The sequence below is a fragment of the Dryobates pubescens genome, chromosome 16, assembly GCF_014839835.1.
Source record: "Dryobates pubescens isolate bDryPub1 chromosome 16, bDryPub1.pri, whole genome shotgun sequence".
NCBI classification, from domain to species: domain Eukaryota; kingdom Metazoa; phylum Chordata; class Aves; order Piciformes; family Picidae; genus Dryobates; species Dryobates pubescens.
In genome coordinates, this window is record NC_071627.1 from 15,510,069 (window position 1) to 15,530,950 (window position 20,882).

The 20,882-nt window shown below is 39.3% G+C and overlaps 1 protein-coding gene across 2 annotated transcripts in view; it reads right to left on the reverse strand.

Annotated features, from left to right (window-relative positions):
* ADRA1B (adrenoceptor alpha 1B) overlaps window positions 1-18,435 on the reverse strand; it is a 29,850-nt gene extending 11,415 nt beyond the window's left edge. The window contains exons 1-2 of one of the 2 annotated variants that reach the window (XM_054168480.1): window positions 18,331-18,435; window positions 3,223-4,503 (exon numbers count right to left, since the gene is read on the reverse strand). In XM_054168480.1, the coding sequence (XP_054024455.1) occupies window positions 3,223-4,195 (973 nt within the window). In that variant the 5' untranslated portion in view covers window positions 4,196-4,503; window positions 18,331-18,435. Of the gene's footprint in view, window positions 1-3,222; window positions 4,655-18,330 lie in introns of those variants that run through there. The other variant, XM_009904653.2, reaches the window with a different exon arrangement.
* Between the last annotated feature and the right edge of the window lie 2,447 nt (window positions 18,436-20,882).

A 20,882-nucleotide genomic window follows, 5' to 3' on the forward strand; every position in this document is an offset into this window, starting at 1 on the left:
ATAGTGTCAGTGCTGTAATTCCTCTCTACAGCTGTATGCAGGGTGCTGTCAGAAAGCTTTCCTTGCAAAGCCTTTTGATTCTTGCTTGAAAAACACTCTGTGTCAGTATTATTTCTTTTTCTTTGCCATGGAATTTTTCTTCAAGCAATATCCCTGCTTTCAGCACTGCGTCAGCTCCCAGTCTATATCTGCTGCCTGATGCAGTAAACCTTTGTCTGGGATATCAAAATGAGTAGCTGTGGAATATATTAAAATATCAGAGTAGAAGAGTTATCATTTTGTCTGGGAAAGTGGTAAAAGAGCTGAGAACACATCTAATGTGAAGGAAGCTCCTCTAAATATAAGCAGATTTTCTAAGACATAGTTTCAGGGTGTTGCAGAAATAACACTGACTTGTCAGATGTTTTGTGGTTGCATCCTCAAAAATCCAGAACTGCTCTGCTAACTGCATTCTGCAGAGTCATGGTATTACTGAGTGAAACACCACAGAGCGAAATAAAATGGTAAAGATGCTGATTTGAAGGTATGATTTGGGTTAATGGTGCAAATAGAAGGTGTGGGAAATACAGACTAAGGAAGAAGCCTAGCCTTCCAGTATAGAGAAGGGAAATATCTAGTCTGCACTCAGTAACAGAAAAGGTATTGTAGTTTGCAGGCTTACACTAATGAGCGAGTAGGTTGTGACTAAAGCAGCCCAGGGCACCTATGCAGAGTTTTGCAAATCATCAATCTCTTTGGATTTCATACCATTGTGTGATTTTTGTAGGGTTTTATCAGCATTTCATTTAATTTTGTGATTTCTGGTATGAGGAATGCAGCACACAGCAAGGTCCTCAAGAAGTCTTACTTCAGTGATCCACCCTCTTCTCCAGTTAAGATTGGCTTCATTGTGCACGTCAGGAAAAGGTCTTTTCCCCTCTTGTTTTAGTGAGCAATGCTTTAGTCATCCCTATCATTAATTAACTTTACACTGACGCCCAGAGGTGAAATATACAAGGGTTTGGAGCACGTTAAATACATTTCAAAGAGGGATCAGGGACAAGGAGCAAACCTAGCTCTATTTAATGTCAGCAACAAAAAGGGAAAGTACCTACTATTTAGATGCATTTGGATACTTTAGACTAAAGGCTATTTGTTGATCAAGAGTTGGGCCCTGGGAGGGTTTCTAGACAGAGAACAGGAGATCCAGCAGACTGTGTAATGGCAAGGTGGGTTTTTTTCACTCTTCTAAGTCACACAATGGCAACTTTTTCTGAACCTCATCTCTGTGGGTCACCAAGTACTCACAGCACTGAAATGAGCATCTTGGGGGTTACAGGCACTCAGATGCAGGTCAGTGGTTTAGCCTCTCAGCCCACCCAGGACCTCTGCCAGTAGACAACATGCTGTAGTGAAGGCACTCAGCCTGTCACCTCACTACTGCCTTCGGCACAATTTATATGAGAGACAAAATCTTATTGTGACAAGCAATAAATTCTCCACTCCAGTGTCTCGAGCAGCAACTCATTAAACCTCTCAAAAAACCCAGGGATTTTGAAATAACTTCTCAAAGGGAAAACTGACACTCTTTCAAGAAACTTAATTGGTTCTCACATTGCTTCTGCCCTGTGACCATAATGTTTTGAAAGGTCTGGTCTGCTCTCTTGTTTGTTCAATAGTGTCAGTAGCTATACTGGCTTCTGTGAGCTAAAGATATTCTCTGCTGCATTCCCATTCATTCACATTTGCCTTTTTTTTTTTTCTTTCCCCCAAAGTTCTTTACTTAACTCAAAATTGAGGACAGAGTCTCCCTTATCAAGGGTGATCCTAGTTGCATAGTGACCTACTAGCTGCATATCCAGTACTACTGCTGATACCACATGGTGAAATCATATTTATATCCACAAGTATTTTTGCAACAGGTGGAAACTTGCTCTATGTTATAAACTTTCTTAAAGAGCCAGCAGAAGGTTTTAAACATTAATAGATGAGAACTTTGCTTACAATTTTCCTTCCATTTGGAATTCTTCATATCCCTATCATTACCTTTATGCAGATCTTGAATCATAAAGGTTTTGAAGTTTACAATACTTTGGTATCATAAACCACCCTGCAATAGCTTTAAGGAGTTGTCTTGCAGATAAGAGTCTAATCTAAATATCACATTTCAGTATGAAATTCACATTTCAGTAACCAGGTTGCTGAACTCTGTTTTCTACATTAGTCTGTAAAAATATTTGTTTACTACTCAAAAATGTTTTGGTAGGGTAACTAAGTAAACAGAATACAGAAAATTAATAAATGCTTTTCCTCCCTTTCCCCACCTCTTTCCATATTTAGGTTTCCAGATTGTCTGTGTCTGGACACATATTTTTGAAAGCTTAGCAATTCAATGTCTTTAGCTGTTTCACTTCAGAGGTAGTGCTGCTGTTGAAGGTAATACAAACAAAATTCACAAGGACTTGGGAACACAGAGCAAATTAAAAAAAAGCAAACAAAAAGCCACATCAAATGCTTCAATAGTGTTTTAAATTTGAAAGTGAACAAAGTGGCTGCCAAAAGCTCACATGGCAATCTCCTGAGATGCCTGAACCTGTTGAAACCAATGAGAACCTTTCTGAGGGGATCAGTAGGCTTCTTGTGTTTGCTTTTGGGATTTGATCAATGATGTTTGAACTGAGAATTATAACTTTTTCATCTTCCCAAAGCTCAGGGAAGTTTTACACCTCATCATTAGAGCAGATTCACTTCCATTTAAGACACCTAATAATGCCAGAAGACCTACTATATTATAGTCCAAATATTTAACAGTAAACTAAGCCAAGAAGATTTCAGTGCTGGAACTGTTTTTGTGTTCTTATCTAGATTTTTGTTAAAGTGTTCTATTAAAATGCTTCTGAAACCAAATTAAATTCAAACAAAGACCACAAAGGAGGATGTAATATATAAAAGCTCTGAAGATAATTGTCCCCTGATTTGACTGACATCTGCCCAGTCACTGATAAGGACTACCAGATGAGCAGGCTTTCTGCAAGCTGGACACTTTACAAAGTTTCAGCATGACTCTTTGATAAAACCAACAGCAGAAGTAAATTACTTTCACTTCCCTTCCTTTCACTGCAGCTCTCAAAATGATATCTACTTAGCATTCATCTGATTTTTTTTTTTTCTGTGATATTTCTGTAGTAAACAACTAACCTTCTTCCTCCCCCTCCCCTCACAACCCCTGAATGACCAACTTACCTAGTGGCAGAACAATGAAGAAAGGTAGCCAGCACAAGATAAACATGCCAACCACGATTCCCAGCGTCTTGGCTGCCTTTTTTTCTCTAGAGAATTTAAAAAGTTTGAAAGCTAAGGAGCTCCTGGGATTGTGACCCTTGGGTTTGGTGCTGTTTAGTGTGTCCTCATGGATGTTCTTGTAATGAATCCGTAAAGTCAGCTCCTTAGAGTTGGACATTTCTTTCATAACCCCAGCTTCCAGGTTTTTAGTAGTCCTTTTTGCCACTATGTAGACCCGACAGTACATCACAAGGATGACGATTAAAGGAATGTAAAATGACCCCAAGGAGGAAAATAAAGCATAGAATGGTTCTTCAGTGATACGACACTCTTTATCATCCTTGGGTGCTGGCTCTTTCCAGCCCAAAAGAGGCCCAATAGAAATTACCATGGAAAGGACCCAGACACCTATGAGAGCTAAAATTGCCCTTCTCCTTGTTACCAAAGTTGGATACTGGAGGGAATAACGCACCCCTATATATCTATCTATAGAAATTGCACACAGACTTAAAATAGAAGCTGTACAGCACAGCACATCAACTGCTGCCCAGATATCACAAAATATCCTCCCCAAAACCCAGTAGCCAAGGATTTCCAGTGTGGCAGAGAATGGAAGGACAGTAAAACTCAGCAACAAATCTGCTATTGCGAGGTTAATTATGAAATAGTTTGTAGGGATTCTTAAATGTCTATTGCAAGCAACAGAGAGAATTACCAAGATATTACCTATAATAGCAAATAGTATAAAGGCACCTAGGATAAGTCCCACAATTATTGCCCTACTGATATCCAAGGCAGGTGAATCCAGATTGCTTGCTGTCTCGTTGGAGTTGTTTGCAGAGAGGTTGCCATTATTTAGTGCAGACACTTTCAAATATCCAGGTATTGATGAATTCGATTTATCACCAAGGTAGGTAGTCATCTTAAAAATCATCCTCCATAGCAAGCTGTGATTGGATCCCTTGCACAGCACGCAGATGGTTTGAGTTCTGTTGAGAGTTATCTCTCTACCCAAGAAGTTGCTGCAAAGCCCCGGACAGGTTTAGATTGAGAACTCATCTCTCCAGCAAGCTGTCAGCCACGAGCTTGTGAAACTTGCACAGCGTGAAGTCCTCTGAAGCCTGTCAGAAATAATAGGCTGTGCAAACTTGCTTAATTTCTCATACGAACTCATTTAAACAGAAATTAGCAGGCAGGAGTCTTGGCTGGAGTCCGAAAGTAGCTGTTTCGATCATGACGTCCCTGGAATAGAAGACAGGTTTACTGGTTTCCCTTGTGCACTTGTGGTTCTGTTGGAAGGGTGCCCCTGTCTAGCTGCTGTGACATGCGTCTCCAAGAAGGGTTTGTCAGCATTTAGGCAGCTCTGCATGAGCTGGCTGCCTGTGCTCACACTGCATGTGCTAGTGACATCACTGCGGCCGGCCCCGTCACAGCGCTAGAGGGCAATGCAGTTCAAGTTAAAACTTCCCGTATCAAAATCTCAAAGCTAAACGAATGGAATATATCAATCTTAATTAAAGCATTTGCCACATAAATCTGGATTGGAAACCTTTAAAAAACCAATTTCATTATCTGAGGAAAATATACTCGGTGGGATACGGTGACAAAAGCAATTTCAGTACAAAATGATCTAGCACCCTTAGCCTCTTGCTCACCAAAGAAATGTATTTATTTTGTAATTGAAGTGAATCACATGCATTTTAGAGAACCGATCATCTCCCACCTTCTAAGGACATATAGATAGGTTCTAAAAATCCACAGTTTATTGACAGATTCAGTATTTAGTGATGCCATATATGGAGTAGTTTGTTTCTAATTGTAAATAAAGAGAAATTAACAGATGATCAAAATCAAAATTTCTATTAAGATCTTTATGTTTGTCTTCTTCTCCTGTGCAGCAGACACATCTCTCTGTGGCTCTGGGAAGAGCTGCCCTCTTACAGTATCCTATAATGGAAAAAATAAGTAACAACTGAATTATTTTTCAGAGAATAGCCTTTAATGTTGAAAATAGAGATTTCTTAGTTTCTTCATTTTGTGTAGCTTTGAGTCACCAGGTAGGGAGAAATCTCATGTTTTTGTAGTTTGGTGCCATTAAAAACAAAAATGAAAGATTAGCTGAACATATAACTGCCAAAATACTGTTCTCGACTTTTTGTCATCACATTATGTCCTGCAGCTGTTGTCTGCAGGACTCTGGGTTACTGTATATTGATTTTCCTGTTACAAAATGTACTATGTTTAAAATAAAAGGTTCACTTTTAATGAGGCAGCTATGGCTGGAAGTTGCAGCTGAGTGCAAGTTTTAAGGACAAACCATGTAAACAAAAGCTCTGGTTGAATTTTATTTGAGTGTATGGCTGATGTTTGTATAGCCCTGTCTAGCAGCAGGGACTAGAGCAAAGGACTATAATTCAAAAACTTTTCTTTGAAACATTTACAAGAATGACATGATGCCATGTCATGGAGTCACTGAAGGGAAGAGGAACAAACACTCAGTTTATGAGCTTAGTCTCAGCTTTTCTGCCTCCACTCTCTTCAAGGCAGAGCTTTCACTGCTAATAAAAGCAGTTAGCAGCCTTTGATTTTGGATGTGTACCCTTCACACTTACCGGTCTTGCTATCCTCCACATAAACACTCTTGAGCTTTGTTTGTAATTTCTGATTTTGTTCCTCTGCCTTGTCTGTCTAAAGCATGAATTCCTCAGGCTAGAGGACAAAGAGGGAGACAAAGGTACTGCTCCTCTCTTACAGCCATACCAAGAAGTGATGTGTTTTCACATCTCTGTTTACCAGTCTGTATAATAACATACTGGCTGAATAGTCAAGAGGCTCAGCTGATTAATGTTCACAAATTGCTCTGAGTTCTTCACTGGCAGGTGCTACAATAAAGCAGAGAGTATTGAAACCCAGACATGAATGTTAACTCTTCACCTACCTTTGGATGATTGAGAATAGGTACTGTGAAAAATAGGCTGCTTTTTCTGCCAAGTTCAAGGCAGCACTTCAAGCTAATGCAATCAAAAACATCTCATCAGGGAAGTACAGATAGTGTTCAATGCAAAGTTGCTTTTGTTCAGATGAACAACTTTCAATGAAAAAGTAAATTTTAATAGCCTGGAGATTCTACTTCATATTATTTCAATAATGATGTACAGCAAGATAGGATATCCTGTAGCTAGTTAGTGTACTTCTGCTGGGAGCTTGCTGAAGCAGCAGAAGACTGGACACAGAATGTACATTTGAGGAGACATGGAGAACATCTTCATGTGTTAAAAAACTGAAATATGCTGAACTTTTAAAAGGTATTTTGTTGTATCATGTAAATGATACAAAAGGAGCCCTGTTGTCATGGCTCAGTTTTGTACAGAGCTGTGTTCCTTTTCTTCTTTTACCAAGTGATGTTAAAAATATGTACTGGCATTTTGATATGATTTCAGAAACACAGCACAAGTGCTTCCAGAGCACTTTTGCAACACCAGTGAATAACAGCACAGCCTGCTCATAATTGGGTGTGGGAGGATGAGCCAATATAGAATTTAAATGAGTCTATCTGCGTATAGTTTTATATCATTCCTCTTAATTATTTGATTTAATTAGAAACTCTGATAACTCACAGAAATAAACAAATTACTGAATTAAAACAAGGATATAGTGTCAGAAATAGTTTAGTTTATTCCCTCTGACTTGAAGAGTATCATGAACATGCTATCATATTTGATACAAGTGTTCTTGTCATACCAGCACAAACCAGCAAGCCTTCCTCCCATGACAGTAATATGAAAAGCAAGAATCAATGGAAAGGACATTGGATGCAGCTACAGAAACATCTAACTTCTCTGACTTTATCTCTGATACTAAAACATTCCCAAGTAGAGTGAGGAGGTGGGCTAGGGGAAGGTTTTCATATGATTATGGGTGCATATGTAGGTTCATGTGCATAAAATGCATGTGCAGCTCAGGAAAAATGTAAGACTGATTCTTTGGTACTAGATTATTTGCTTCTCAATGCAGCTACTTTGTAGATAGTGTTAGTCATTAAAAACAAACTGATAACATGATGAAACTCTTGTCTGGTTTTGTAAGAAACTTAGCTACATAGCTACACTTATTTTATTGCTTTTGTTATCAGTTACAGATGATGCAAAATGTTACTACGGTTTTGGCACAAGTATTTGTTCTGAAGTCTTCTTTCTTTTTCTAAGAACCACTGGGCAATGCTTAAAATCCAGAGACAATGTGATCTGCAAAATTTTGTCCTTTCTTTTCCATTACTGCTGATTTTGTCCTTCATAGAAAACCTATTTCATTTAGGCAGAATTGTGAAAAATTTCCATGGACTTTGGAAATACACAGGGTTAGAGTTTCATAATTAGGCAGAAGCTAGTTTCCTGTGAGTGTGCACAACACAAACCCTGAACCTCAGGAAAGAGTCAATGTCTATGATGAGAAAAGAAAAAATGCATTTAAAATGCTAATTTTCAGCTGTCCAGTGATGATATTTAAAAACTTGTGGGTTGTTTTTTTGGTTTTTTTTTGGTTTGTTTTTTTTGAGTAAGAAAAATGTATCATAGGATTGGATTAAAAGCTAAGGTTGTCAGCTTGAACTTGCCAAAAGAAGGTTGCAAACATTTGCTGTTTTGTGCAATCTTTTTTCTCTTGTGATTCAGTGCTTGTCATTTTTGTGTAAATAGAATTTAAAGAGCATTTTCTAAGTCAAATGTAGTGAAGGAACTAAAATATTATGCTTTTTATGTTGTCACTGGCTCTTAAACCCTCTTCCAGATTTAAGTTTTGCAGGCTCATTTCCCACAACAAAACATGCTTTTTCTTGCACTGCTTTGGCTATACAGCTCTGCTAGAGCTGTGCTGAAGGCTCCCAGAATTACTGGTTACTGATACCCATCTCAAAAGCAGAACTGATGAGACTGTTCAACTTTTTTTTGAGCACAGATTAATGGACTATGTGTTTTAAGTCTGTTAAAAATCAGTGTTTGGACATCTGGAAAAAAGTATGTCCCTGTCTTAAAGAGAGAGAAAATAACATAGTCTCTTTGTCTCCAGCAGTGGGAGGAATAAGTGCATGTCTCTGTGTGTGTAGTTCTCAGCTTAAAAATGCTTGAGAAGAAGATGGACCCACTTCATGCTGTCTCTCTACAAAAATGTCACTGAGCAATTGAATTGTAAAAACAACTTATGACAGTACTGCAGATTGCATCCTCTCTAAAGGCAAACCTAGGTGTCTGGGACAGTTTTGGGACATGCTGCTCTTCAAATGCAAACTGCGCTTATCAAAAACCATGGGGCCACTTTAGTGCACAGGTTCCCCTCAGGTTGCCATCCTGCACAGCTCCTGTCAGAGTCACTCCACAGGTGCACTGAAGGGAGGAGCTTTAGATAGGCAGATGCTGTTTTGTGTCTTCTGCTCTGAATAATCTTGCTTGTCTTTCACAACATACACATTTTGCAACCGAACACTGCACTAAACAGACCCACAAAGAGCAGACAGGGGCATAACCTGCTAATCTTTTTCTTAATCTGTTTTTTCCTTTGTGTATCACAACATCATAGTAGCATCCTGGAGGGCCACAGATGACTGCAGGCTGGTCCATCCTTCCCAAAACAAGAAAAACAAGAGTATGGAGGTGTTACATCTGAGTCTCTGCCCTTTCTCTGTATTTTATCTAAGCTAGGCATTTTTTCTGCTTATCTGCCTCTGTTTTCATCACATGATCCATGACCATTTGCTCTCTTTTGCCACCTGTCCTCTGCTTCCTGGAGCTGTGAAGAGAGGGCAGAACACTACTGTTCATAAGACAGTCTCATCACCTTCCTGAAGCTCCAGAAATTACTTTAGCCTGCACACTTTCCTGCTCCAAAAGTAAAGCATCCCCAGACAGTAACACCAAGGAACAGATGTAAACAGGCTCCTTCAAGCTGCTTGAACAAGGTTTGCTGCTTGAACAAGGATTGCTGATATTAAAAAAAAAAAGCTCAGCACTTTTCTGTGCTCCAAGCTAATGTTGTTAGCATCTTCCCAGGAGAAAAGCAGAACTAGTGGAGAAGGAACTATCACAGAGTTAGATAAATATCAGGCAAAATCACCAGAGGATGAGTTAAAAAGTGAGAACTCATGAAGTTCTGACTTTTCTTCATGGTCTGCTGGCAGGCTAGCATACATGTTATAATTTTCTTATTATTTATGATCCTCTTATCAATTCATGCAGGCAGCTTATTTTCTGCTTGTGGTTACACTGGGACTATCAGTGGGATAAAACACATGGTTCCATCCTGTAACATCACCTAACAGCAAAAAAGAAAACGTCTCTTCTTAAGCATTGCCACCTACTGGCATTTCTTGTAGTTTATCTCTTCTCCCAAGCAACCAGCACCAGAACAAGAGGACAGAGTCTCAGGTTGCACCAGGAGAGGTTTAGGCTGGATGTTAGGAAGAAGTTCTTCACAGAAAGAGTGATTGGCCATTGGAATGTGCTGCCTGGGGCAGGGGTGGAGTCACCATCACTGGAGGTGTTTAAGAAGAGACTGGATGGGGCGCTTGGTGCCATGGTTTAGTTGATTAGATAGTGTTGGGTGATAGGTTGGACTTGATGATCTCAAAGGTCTCTTCCAACCTGGTCTATTCTATTCTATTCTATTCTATTCTATTCTATTCTATTCTATTCCAAAATTTCATTTAACTGAGTCTACTTTGACTTTTTTCAGGAAGTCGTGCTGGCCTGGAACTGGTTCCTAACTATGGGGAACTCACAGAGCTGTTGTAAGATAGTATTAGCTGACAAGATGTTCTGACAAATATAATGCAGTAAAAAAATAATCTTACTAAGATACTCATATAAAGTGTAGAGTATTTTTACTGAGAATAATGAAAAGCCATGAAGCTGTGTTTGACATGTGCAGAATGATGGAGTTGGGCTCATCTTTTGTGTGAATGTGAAATAGTGAAAATCTAATATAGAATATCATTGTAAAGGAGCTTGCTTAAATAGCCCTGTTCCTGGTGAGCTGGTGAGATGGAAGTGCCCCTGCACTGCCTGCCCTGGCTGCAAATGTGCAGTCTCCATCCTTTTTGTCTCTATCGAGTAATTTGGTCACTTAGTTGCTGTTACACTGCAGTGCGACTAACCAGAACAACAGGGATTAAAGCCATAAACACAGGAGGAGAAAGGGAAACTCTTCAAAGGGTTTTCTTGTGCCCTCTTGATTGTTGCTTGAGATATGTATCCTTTGTAGAAAATACAGTCTCCACTCCAAAACAGAGACCACAGTCCTTATTAACTATGCCTTCAAAATAAAAGGGATGAAAGTAAACTGGGTTGGATGAGGCCTTGAGCACCCTAGTTTAGTGGAAAATGTCCCTCACAATGCCGGGGGGCAGTTGGAACTAGAATATCTTTTAAGGTCTCTTTCAATCCAAACCATTCTCTGAATCTATGAATTTATGAAAGGAAAGTGTGTGTTAGATTTAGGAATCTCTCTTTAATTCCACAAGACTCAGTTAGTTAAGACCTAATTCACTTTCTCCAAGCACTGAGACAATCTAAGAATTCTCTACTGGGCAGTGGGAGGTAGCAGTGACTTAGCTTAATTTTCAGGAGTCATTCCTACAGGAATCAAACTTTTGGGTTCATAAGCTAAATGGCTTTAATTATGGCCATGGACTTGCCATGGTGAATACTGGCTAACTGTCCATGCAGTGCTCCCTGCAAAGAATTTCTAACAATGGCTGATGGTTTAGATTACCAGAAGTCCTGCTTTATTTCTTCTCAGCTTTCATTATTCCTTAATAGTCAGATTTGACCTCCATCCTAACTGTGACCTTTTAAAGTATATTTAGATTATTTCATAAACCTATTGCTTACAAAAGCAAAGAATGAATCTGAGCTCCAGCAGTCTAACCATTATGTACTCCAGAATTTTTCATGGCTCAGATGCCTGAAAGAAACCCTGGCTGTTAGTCAGTTACCAGATCATGACAGACATCACTTGGTGCGCAAGTGACTGAAAACTTGGGCCATTTGAAATATTCACACTTTAAATAAAACACAGCAGAACAGACAATAAGTACTCTATGAGGAAATTTTTATAAAAAGAATGATTTTATCTTTAGTGACTGTAATAAAATAGACAGCAAAATTGTGCTGGTTGGGTTGGGCTGGCCTGTATCCCAACTGCATGATAGCCTGGACAGAAGCTGCCCAAAAGAATGTTTAAATCCCTTGCAATGCTGTGCTAAACTGCACTGAGGAAAAGAGGATTTCTACCTGATGGAGGTTAGTCCTAAACCTTGGTAAATCTTTGACATGGGCAGTCTTTCTAAATTTTAATCCAATAAGGAGATCTTTATGGGAACCAGATGAGTTTCAGTGTTTGTGTTTCACATGGGCGAACTGTTGGCTAGCTCAGCCCAGCAGTGGAACAGCTGTGACAGCGGAACTGGGCCACTGCTTCTCCCAGGAAGCCTTCTGACACTGACCACTGAGCTCCAGGAGATGGCTGTGTGGCTTCCTGGCAAAATGTGGCTAAAGCCTGGCCAACGTGAAGTAGGAGTGGAATGAAACAAGTCTGTCCATGACTGCTCAGAAGTCACCATGTTAAATGCCATTATGATTTATTTAGCAAGTGTCACACTTTATTTGAACTGTTCTGCAAGGCTCAGAGCACCTTCACCTCTCATTAAAGTCTTACTGGTGTGCAAGAGGGCTTGTCAGCTGCTGGCCTGGGCTTCTTAGGTAAAGCAGTTAACGTGTGGTGGTGAGGCAGGAGGGAAACACCAGGCTCTCCTGAAAGAATCCTTTCTATTCTTATGCATTTAAGCTGCCTCTTAAACTTGACACTTTTCAAACAGAATTACAGTGAAATGTACTTGAGGTTTTAATGTCCATATTATAGCTTGTTCTAGATCATAAACATAAATTAATACAAATTGCACAGTCATTTAAAAGAAAGGCACATGCCTGGATATATTTATTTACATTCAATAAACCCAACCTCATTTACTAAAATATTTAATGTGGCATTAAAAGGACAGTAATTAAATACTGAAAAAAGAAAAAAAGCATTTTAAACACAACACATAACTCATGTTACTCACTGTCATAAAACAACATTGTGGCAAGAGCTGTGCAAGATTAGAAGTAGATTACACATTTATGTGGCTAATGAAACAATCACTCATAAACTAGCAAAGATGACTGCAGCATTATAAATCTCCATGCCTCCAGAAATAAACTTGAAGGTAAATTCAGGCTGGATAGAAACTTCTCATACTGGCAGATTATGTCATAAGCAATTAGTCTCATTTCTATGCCTTTTTCAGAGCCATTTCTTCATTCTAGTAATTCTGTGCTGAGCCTAAAGTACTATTTTTAACAGAACAGAAATGTGGCTAGGAGAGAGGTTCTTTGAAGATATCTAGGGTGGCTCAATGCTCTAGCTGCACCAAAAGGGAATTCTGATGCTTGATATTTTTGACCTTCATCTTTAAACACCAGAATACCTTATGGCCCTTGGAGACTTCTGAAAGCTTCCCTTGATCTGTGCACGAGAGCTAGGATTGCTTCTGAGCCTGATGGTAGCCCTCCCTTTGTTTTTAAATACTGAGATGGTTTATTCTGCCTCTAGCAGATCATAGCAATTTGGGTCCAAAGTGCTGGGGCATTTGAAATCTATACTTGAATTGTACAAGCTGGGGCATTTTAGTGAAAGACCAGTATTTCCTTTTTAAAATAAATAACATAAACTTATTCTTTGCCACTCTCTATTTCATTAAGGTCTGGTCATGGTGTGCACAGTACTTCATTACATCTTTATGACATTCAGAATTTGCAATTGCAGCATAAATATCTTTTTGTCAGTAAGTGGGCAGGGACCCACTGCTGATAAACACTGAAATTCATTTTGCTGTGGTGATATACCAACCCATGCTGATATTTTGCCTTGATAAAAATGCCTGGGAGAGCCAGTAGCTAAATTTTATGTGTGCAGTAATAACAGGACTTAAAATATAGATCCTGGATCTTCCTTCAAAGAAATGGATGTCAATTTATAATCTAATTTGATCTGTTCCTTTCCAGAAATTGGTATTTAGACATATTCCAAAATATCTTTATTGAATCAAGGCAATCTTTTTTTTTTTTTTTTAAATCTATCTATCAATCAATCAATCTATCAATCTATCTATCAATCTGTTTAATTCTTGAAGTATTTTGTGAAAATGTGGATATTTTATTGCTGTCTACAACTACCTGAAGGGTGGTTGTAGCCAGGAGGGGGTTGGTCTTTCCTCCCAGGCAACCAGAACCAGAACAAGAGGACACAGTCTCAAGCTGCACCAGGGGAAGTTTAGGCTCGAGGTGAGGAGAAAGTTCTTCATATAGAGAGTTGTAAGCTGTTGGAGTGTGCTGCCCAGGGAGGTGGTGGAGTCACCATCCCTGGAGGTGTTCAAGAGGGGATTGGATGTGGCACTTGGTGCCATGGTTTAGTTAGTCATGAGGTGGTGGGTGACAGGTTGGACTTGATGATCCAACCTTATTGATTCTGTGATTCTATATCTCTGAGGAAAGAAAACCAGTCTAGGTTTTCTGTCTTACTGGTTCCCTGTTCTAGCAGAAAATCCCAGAAAAAATTGAAAGTAGTATTTCTCCTCCATATCTCAATAATCATCCAGTCTTTCCATTGCTAAACTCATTGCAGTGAAAATGTCAATGTTACATGGTGTAATAGCTTGGAGGAGGATTGTATATGGATATAATGTTTATTTGGTCCATGTTGAAAACATTGAGATAATAAAGAGGTAAAGGACAAAGGGGCCCTCTTTAGTGTGCAGGAGGGATTGAAAGAAAGAGAACTTAGAAAACATAGAAAAAGAACTGAAACAGTGACCTATGTTGTATCTTCTAATGTGCTACTTCCAATAGTCTGTTCATCTAAGCAGGAGGAAGAAAACTTTGCACCATGCCATAGTCTGGAACTTGCTGAGAGAAACTGTGCCTTTTTTTAATAAGGACAATTAGAGACTGCTGCTTGAGCAGTGAACCAAGATATTCCCTCTTCCATATTACTTTATTAAGCCTCAGCTTGTGAGCCAGGTGTTTGTTACAGATTCTCCTTCTTCTCAAGAGTATTTTGAATGCATATAAACATTTCATAATACTTCAAAATATACCCTAGTGGTTTCACACTACTCAGAGTAAATAAAAGAAGTCCATGCTACTCCATCTTTTAAAGGTGGCTTAAGAGGAGAAATAAATTATTTTTTCAGTATTACTCAGTGCCTCAGTGATAGTCAACCACTCAGTAGTTAGAGCATGTACTTGCAGGTGGAACTGTGAGCGTTTCAAAGAAAAGAATTAGAGTTTGGCTTGTATGTTCTGTTAAAATGAGCATTGAACTCTTCTTTAAGCTGATGTTAATTATTCATGAATCTGCTACTTTCCCCCTATTTTGTTCTTGTGAGAAGCCATAAAAATCTATAACCACTCTTTATTTCTCCAGAGAAAAATTAGTTGAAAGGAAGCATCTGTTTCTTGCCTTTTTCCTGTCGAGATTTGAAATAATTATATTGACTATTAAAGCAACTGGGAAAGACCTAATTCTGTTCAATTCTAATTAAGTATGCATTAGATATAAAAGTGAGCTGCACTGAGTATTGTCTAATAGCTGATGGTAGTGTAAGAGAACAGTGAGAACAGCTTTATCTTTTAGAATTGAAATAATCTCTACTGCTTTTATATTCCTGTGGTTTAACAGAGGGACATGCAACATCTGGCTGCTGCTTATCCACACATGTCATGTGGCAGAACAAGTCAAGTGAGTGCAGATGGGTTTAAAATCATTGCATGAATGGATTCAAGCCAGATCCCTCCAGATGCAAAGAGGAGAAAGAATAAAATCCACAAATCACCTTTGCAGGTCCCACTTCGATTATTTAACTACATTGACAGGTGCCTAAGCAGTTTATTATGGATTGCAAAAGCATGTTGTGCCCAGCAATGCAGAGCCCAGATTTGTTACATGTGATTTAGAGTCAGAAGCATTCACCATTATATGGAGTTTATGCTCTGTAATCATTTTATAGCATCAGCAACTAAAACCAGACAGCAACAAGAAATACTCTCCAATAGGAGAAAACCCATCTGATCACTGTCAAGAAGCATGAACAATGCTCCCTATCGCCAGCTCTTCCACCAGGCAGAGAGGGCTGGCTTCTGTGATCAGCCTGACCCTATGTGCTGACCCTCTAAAGTCTCATCACTGGCAAAGTTGCCTGAAACATTTTAGTGCTGAATGTACAGGAGGACAGAGAAGGAAAGCTGATGGAATTCAAGCTGTTAAGAACTTTATAGTCTGTAACCAGAACCTTGACTCTAACCTGGAGGGTTACTGGCAGCAGTGTAGAGCTCAGTGTAGAGCAGAGATTGCGTACTTCAGTAGCACTAGCACTCCACTCTGGGTTCCTCACAGAGCTATCAATAATTTATTAGAGGTAAACACAGTGACTGATTTGTTGTTTTCTTGCATAAACAGTGTAGCTGTAACACCAGGCATATAAGATAAGGGCCTGTTCCCAAAAAGGCCTATAACCGCAGGAATATTTACTCTTGGATTTATTTACCAAAAGCAAAGCAGTGTGGTGCTGCAGAATGCAGCTGCTTCGTGATATTGCTTAACTGAGATAATAAGCAGGATTTTGATGGAATTCACATTTTTTACAGACTCATTGCAAGAGAGATTCTTGAAAGTGTCAGAAGTTACTGTGAGTCAGAAATAAAAGGGAGCTAAAGGCAGCAGTTTTGGTCCATCAGCAATGGTTTCAGAGTTTTCACAAGATCACTCTACAAGCTATCACCCACTGGCAGTGCATGATCCACAGCCAGTCACCTGTTCTGGAGAACATCTCATTATCTTGCCAGTGACAAAGGAAGACCATGAGTAGTACCTGAGAGCTCTGAGTAAAATACCTGAGAGCTCTGTGAGTGACGCCATCTGTGTGAATCTGTCAGAAGTAGTTGAAAAGATGCAACAGGAGTCTTTTGAATAAGCTGAATGCACCAAGGGATATGGCCCACTGCAACATATGGATAAAAAGACCAGACACTTAATATCAGCCTCAGAAATATGTGCTTTGAGTTATGGCCAGTGATTTCTGGTCGCTGACTTTTTTAATTGTACAAAATTTAGGTTTCAAACAAAGAGGAAGTTATCCTTTAGAAATAATGTGTTGATGAGCAGAGATATGGAATATCTTCTGGATAGTGTGTGTCCCAAGAGGCAGTGCCTCTGCAGGCTTTGTCCATTCCAATTCTATTACTCAGGTTAATATTAGTTGTAATTAAGAATGACATTCTTGACTTCAGCACCATACATATCCAATGACTTGGATATAAGGCGTCAACTAGCTTACAAGTAAGTGATGCCAAATGAAGTCATTAGACTTGTCAGTCAGTCTGGCACCACCCTTCTGACTAGCAACTTTCCTTTTGGGGCAGGAATCACCCAATATCACTGTGGCTTCAGAAGATTTACTTGTAACCAGAGAGTACTCAAACAGTCTCTGGTTAATAAATAACTCACCTTTATTTAAGGACATATAAGGAAAGAGCATTCTGACCTACTTCTGACAGGAAACTGGTAATAACTTCTTTTCTTCTGACCTTTTGGAATGAGCATGAACATTTGCCCATTATGAAGATAATGGGAGAAAATATGTATGAGAATGAGTCACTGAAATTTTTTGTTCAAAAGGCAAGATCCAGTAACCCAAGGGATCTGTATTTATAGCTTAAGTGATCTCAATGGAGTGTTGCAGGAGGACAAATGAAACTGTAGAAAAAGCTAAAATAATGAGTAATGATAACTGAAACAGCTATTTCTGTCACAAATTAAATGAGCACATTATGGTAGTGAAACTGGAAAAGAGCTAAACCAGTTTTAATTCTGTGGAGTCCTTCAAGACTTCTTGGAATACATGTTGGAGAAAAGGTTGCATTTCACTTGTTGCCTTTATCTCTGTCTAAGCAGTGCAGCAGATGTCTAAAATAGAAACAACCACAAATCTGGAGAGTGTTCAGAATACTACTATGGTCTGCATCTCATATTTGTGTCTGTCAGTCTTCAATGCTACCACCTTAGGGTGTGCTACTACTCTAAATGTATCGGAATATATTCAGGGATAAAAGTATTTACAATAGCAAGGATAAAATGTAACATGTCTGTCAGACTCATTTGACTGTGATCATAAAGTAACTGCAGTCAGAAAATAGATTCTGGACTTCTCCAGAGCTGATAAAGGAGACAAAAGATCCTGTAATGCATGCTATTTAGTAAAAACAGAGACTCACATGGCTCCATGGGAATTATTTGCCTATATATATGTGCGTGTGTGTGTGTGCATATATGTAACAGAAAGGTACTATCAAGTTAATAGCAGTACAGTGTCACAATACTATTCCTCGACCTTTGGGCTATGGTCTCTTCTGACAAGACTTATTCTCTGATACACCACACTGATGGGGTCTGGTATGCAGAAGCAATGTTGCTATGAGGTAGGGCACTGGCCTGAGCAAGAGGAGATGGTAATTGTAGTCTGAGGTCTTCTAATAGGCTGCTGAGTGAATTTAAACAGTCAGTGCTGAGTTTCTCTGTCTTTCCCACGGAAATTATGATGCCTGTCTTTTAGGTAAAATACTTTCAGACATTTAGCTCAAAAGCAGTGTAGCAGAAAGACTCTATTGCTAGCTAGGAGGAAAATACAATTCTCTGAACACCCAAGCTTGCCCCCTTCCCACATGCATATAGATATAGATATATATGTATATATTCAGAACAACTTTAGTACAAGTGTGATTTTCTTCCTGTTATACTTACAATCATGATTCCTGTGTCTCTGCTTCTGCTAGAGTGATTTTGTTCACAGAGCCTCTGTAGCCTTTTACGCATACTAACAGGGTGAGTGCCTGTTCGTCTGTTGTGTGACTCTGAGGCTATTACAGAGAGAAATAACATCAATGTTTAAAAATAAATGAGCAGCTAGGAACTTTAGTGATGTACCTGTCTCTGTGGTGTCCTTCAGCCTTGGAAAAATGGAGCAGGTGGAAACACACCTTGGGTCTTTTTGATGGTGGATGGATCGGCTGCAGGCGTGCTCTTGCCGGCTGTAAGAGGAGTATTTTTGGAATGGATGAAGGGGTGATTCTCTCGCCTTGCTTTGCACGTCACTGTGATCTCAGTGCTGCCGAATATATGATGCGGCTCAAACTGCAAATCTTGCTTGCAGCAGCTGCATGATGAATGTAAACTGCCACTAGAAGAAATGAAGGTGGCTCCCACGTAGGAGATAATAGCTGTTTTTTTTCCCCTCTCTGTTTATTACTGGTTTGTACTGCAAGAGGTTTCCATATGTATGAAGCTTAAACTGTGTCTCTGTTAAGCAGAGACATTTTACAGATGCTGAGCAGAATTTTCCAGTGAAACAGATTTTCATCATAAATTCTTCGAAATCTTTTTGAAATCTTTTAAATTCTTTGCAATCTGAAGTTTCCATAAGAACATGGAGATTTTGCTGGAGTTTCACTTACTTTGTATGGCAGCATGGAAATTCTGATCAGTATCAGAGAGATAAAGGCCCATCATGAGATAGCTCTGTGACAGTTATTTATCTGAATGCTAAGTCAGCATTCAAATTCCTCTTCTACCTGTCTCAGATTTAACATCCAACTGCTCACCTGTATGGTTCTCATATTTCACTTACTCTCCATGGCTGTCAAGAGATTTTCCTTCCATCAGTTTTCTCCTTTTTGCCTGCCTGTTCCTGACTGACATTGTTCTTTGGAAGCTTTCAGTTGAGTACCCGCCTGGATGTGTACCTGTGTGATCTGGTATAGGTGATCCTTCTCTGGCAGGGGGATTGGACTGGATGATCTTTTGAGGTCCCTTCCAGCTCCTGACATTCTGTGATTCTGTGATACCTGGCTAGTAGATGCACTCTCCAGCATGCCTGCAGAAGGACTGGCTAAATGTTGAAGTGTCAAGTAGATAAGAAGTAGCTCAGCATTTAGCTGCACCTGGAGCAGGGTGAAAACTAGGGATTTTTTTTTTTTTTCTGTTTAGACTGAAGAAATCACAAATCTTGCTTGATAACTAGGTGTCCCCAGGGATATGGGAAGGTGTGTACTAGAAGGGAGCTGTCGGAGACTTCCAGAGATGGTGAAGGCTGCTGATCTGTAATCATGGCAAGAGTTAGAGTAGAGGTCACTGCTAGTGCACAGACTGATTTTGCCACAATTGTCCTGATGTGTCTGCCAAGTGAGGCAAAGCCATGGGCTGTGGAGGGCAAGCAACAGATGGGAAGCAACAGGGTGTGGGGAGACTGTAATGGGTGAAGTCTATGGGATGGAGGCTTGGAAACTCCCACTACAGGATAGTGTTTGAGAGTATTCTTTACTTTTTTGATGGGAAACTTCAGCTGGACAGTTAATGTGTTTTGCTGTTGCTGAAAGTCTAACAGCTATGCTTCTACTATCTCCACTGTGTTCTGCTGTCATCCTTAAAAGGTTGGCTAAGGCACCATTCCTGCAATAGCAAGGGAAGTCCCAGAGGAAGCAACTGTGATCATGTGTTCAGCAAATTAAGATTGGTGGGATATTTGTCTAAAAAGTTCCATATTATAAAGGGAGAAGTAGAAAGCAGAAACAGTCTATAATTTACAGATCTATGAACTTGCATTAAAAAAGTAACATAAAAGACCATTAAAATTGTACAAGGAGCCTTATTGATTTTGAGATTTTTCCTAAGTGGTAATAAGGAACCTCATTAATTTTTCATGACTTAAGGCATATTCCAATTTTCTGAAGCTTCACATTTTCCAAGTTCTTACATGCCATTATTATTAGTCAAGAGTCTGAAAGTATGTTGCAAATATTAATAAGAATATATTCACAAAACATCAAAAAACATTTTTGAGAGTGATTTCTTTATTCACACAAGTGAAAAAAGCCAGATGAAATATATTCTGAACATACAGGAATGCATGAGCCTGAAGTTATTACAGACTTAGAAAGCAATATGCAGGGACACAGACAGGAACAGAGAGGCCCATGGGATAGCATAATGAACTTATTTTGATTGACTTATTATTTATTCAGGTAGAAGTAAAAGTAGCAATGCTTGTAAAATTCTCCTTCTTGGCATTTAGTCAGAGTTAGACTGATTAAAACTGCTAAGGTGAGTGCTAGAGATCTCAGACTAGTTATAATTTACTGCTCTTCCCTCTTCGGTGAGGGAAAGCTTAGCTGAAAGGCTGAAGCTGTTTGCTTAGCTGGCCATGGAGGTCCAGAGCTGTGGCAGTGATGATTTAAAGCAGCCTGGCTCCAAATAATCTTCCAAAACTGACAAAGTCTCAGTTCTTGGCATTCTGACAAACGGTAGTACAATTCCATAGGGTTCATTTTGCTTTGAGATGTAGAGTTGTATTTAGAGAATTTATGCCAGAGCCTGTACATTCTTTAATCTTGGGATTATGGACACTCTTCATACAATACATTCTTTGTCTTCTTTAGGACTTTTTAACTGCATAATCTAGCTCCACCTTTCCAGGTGAAATA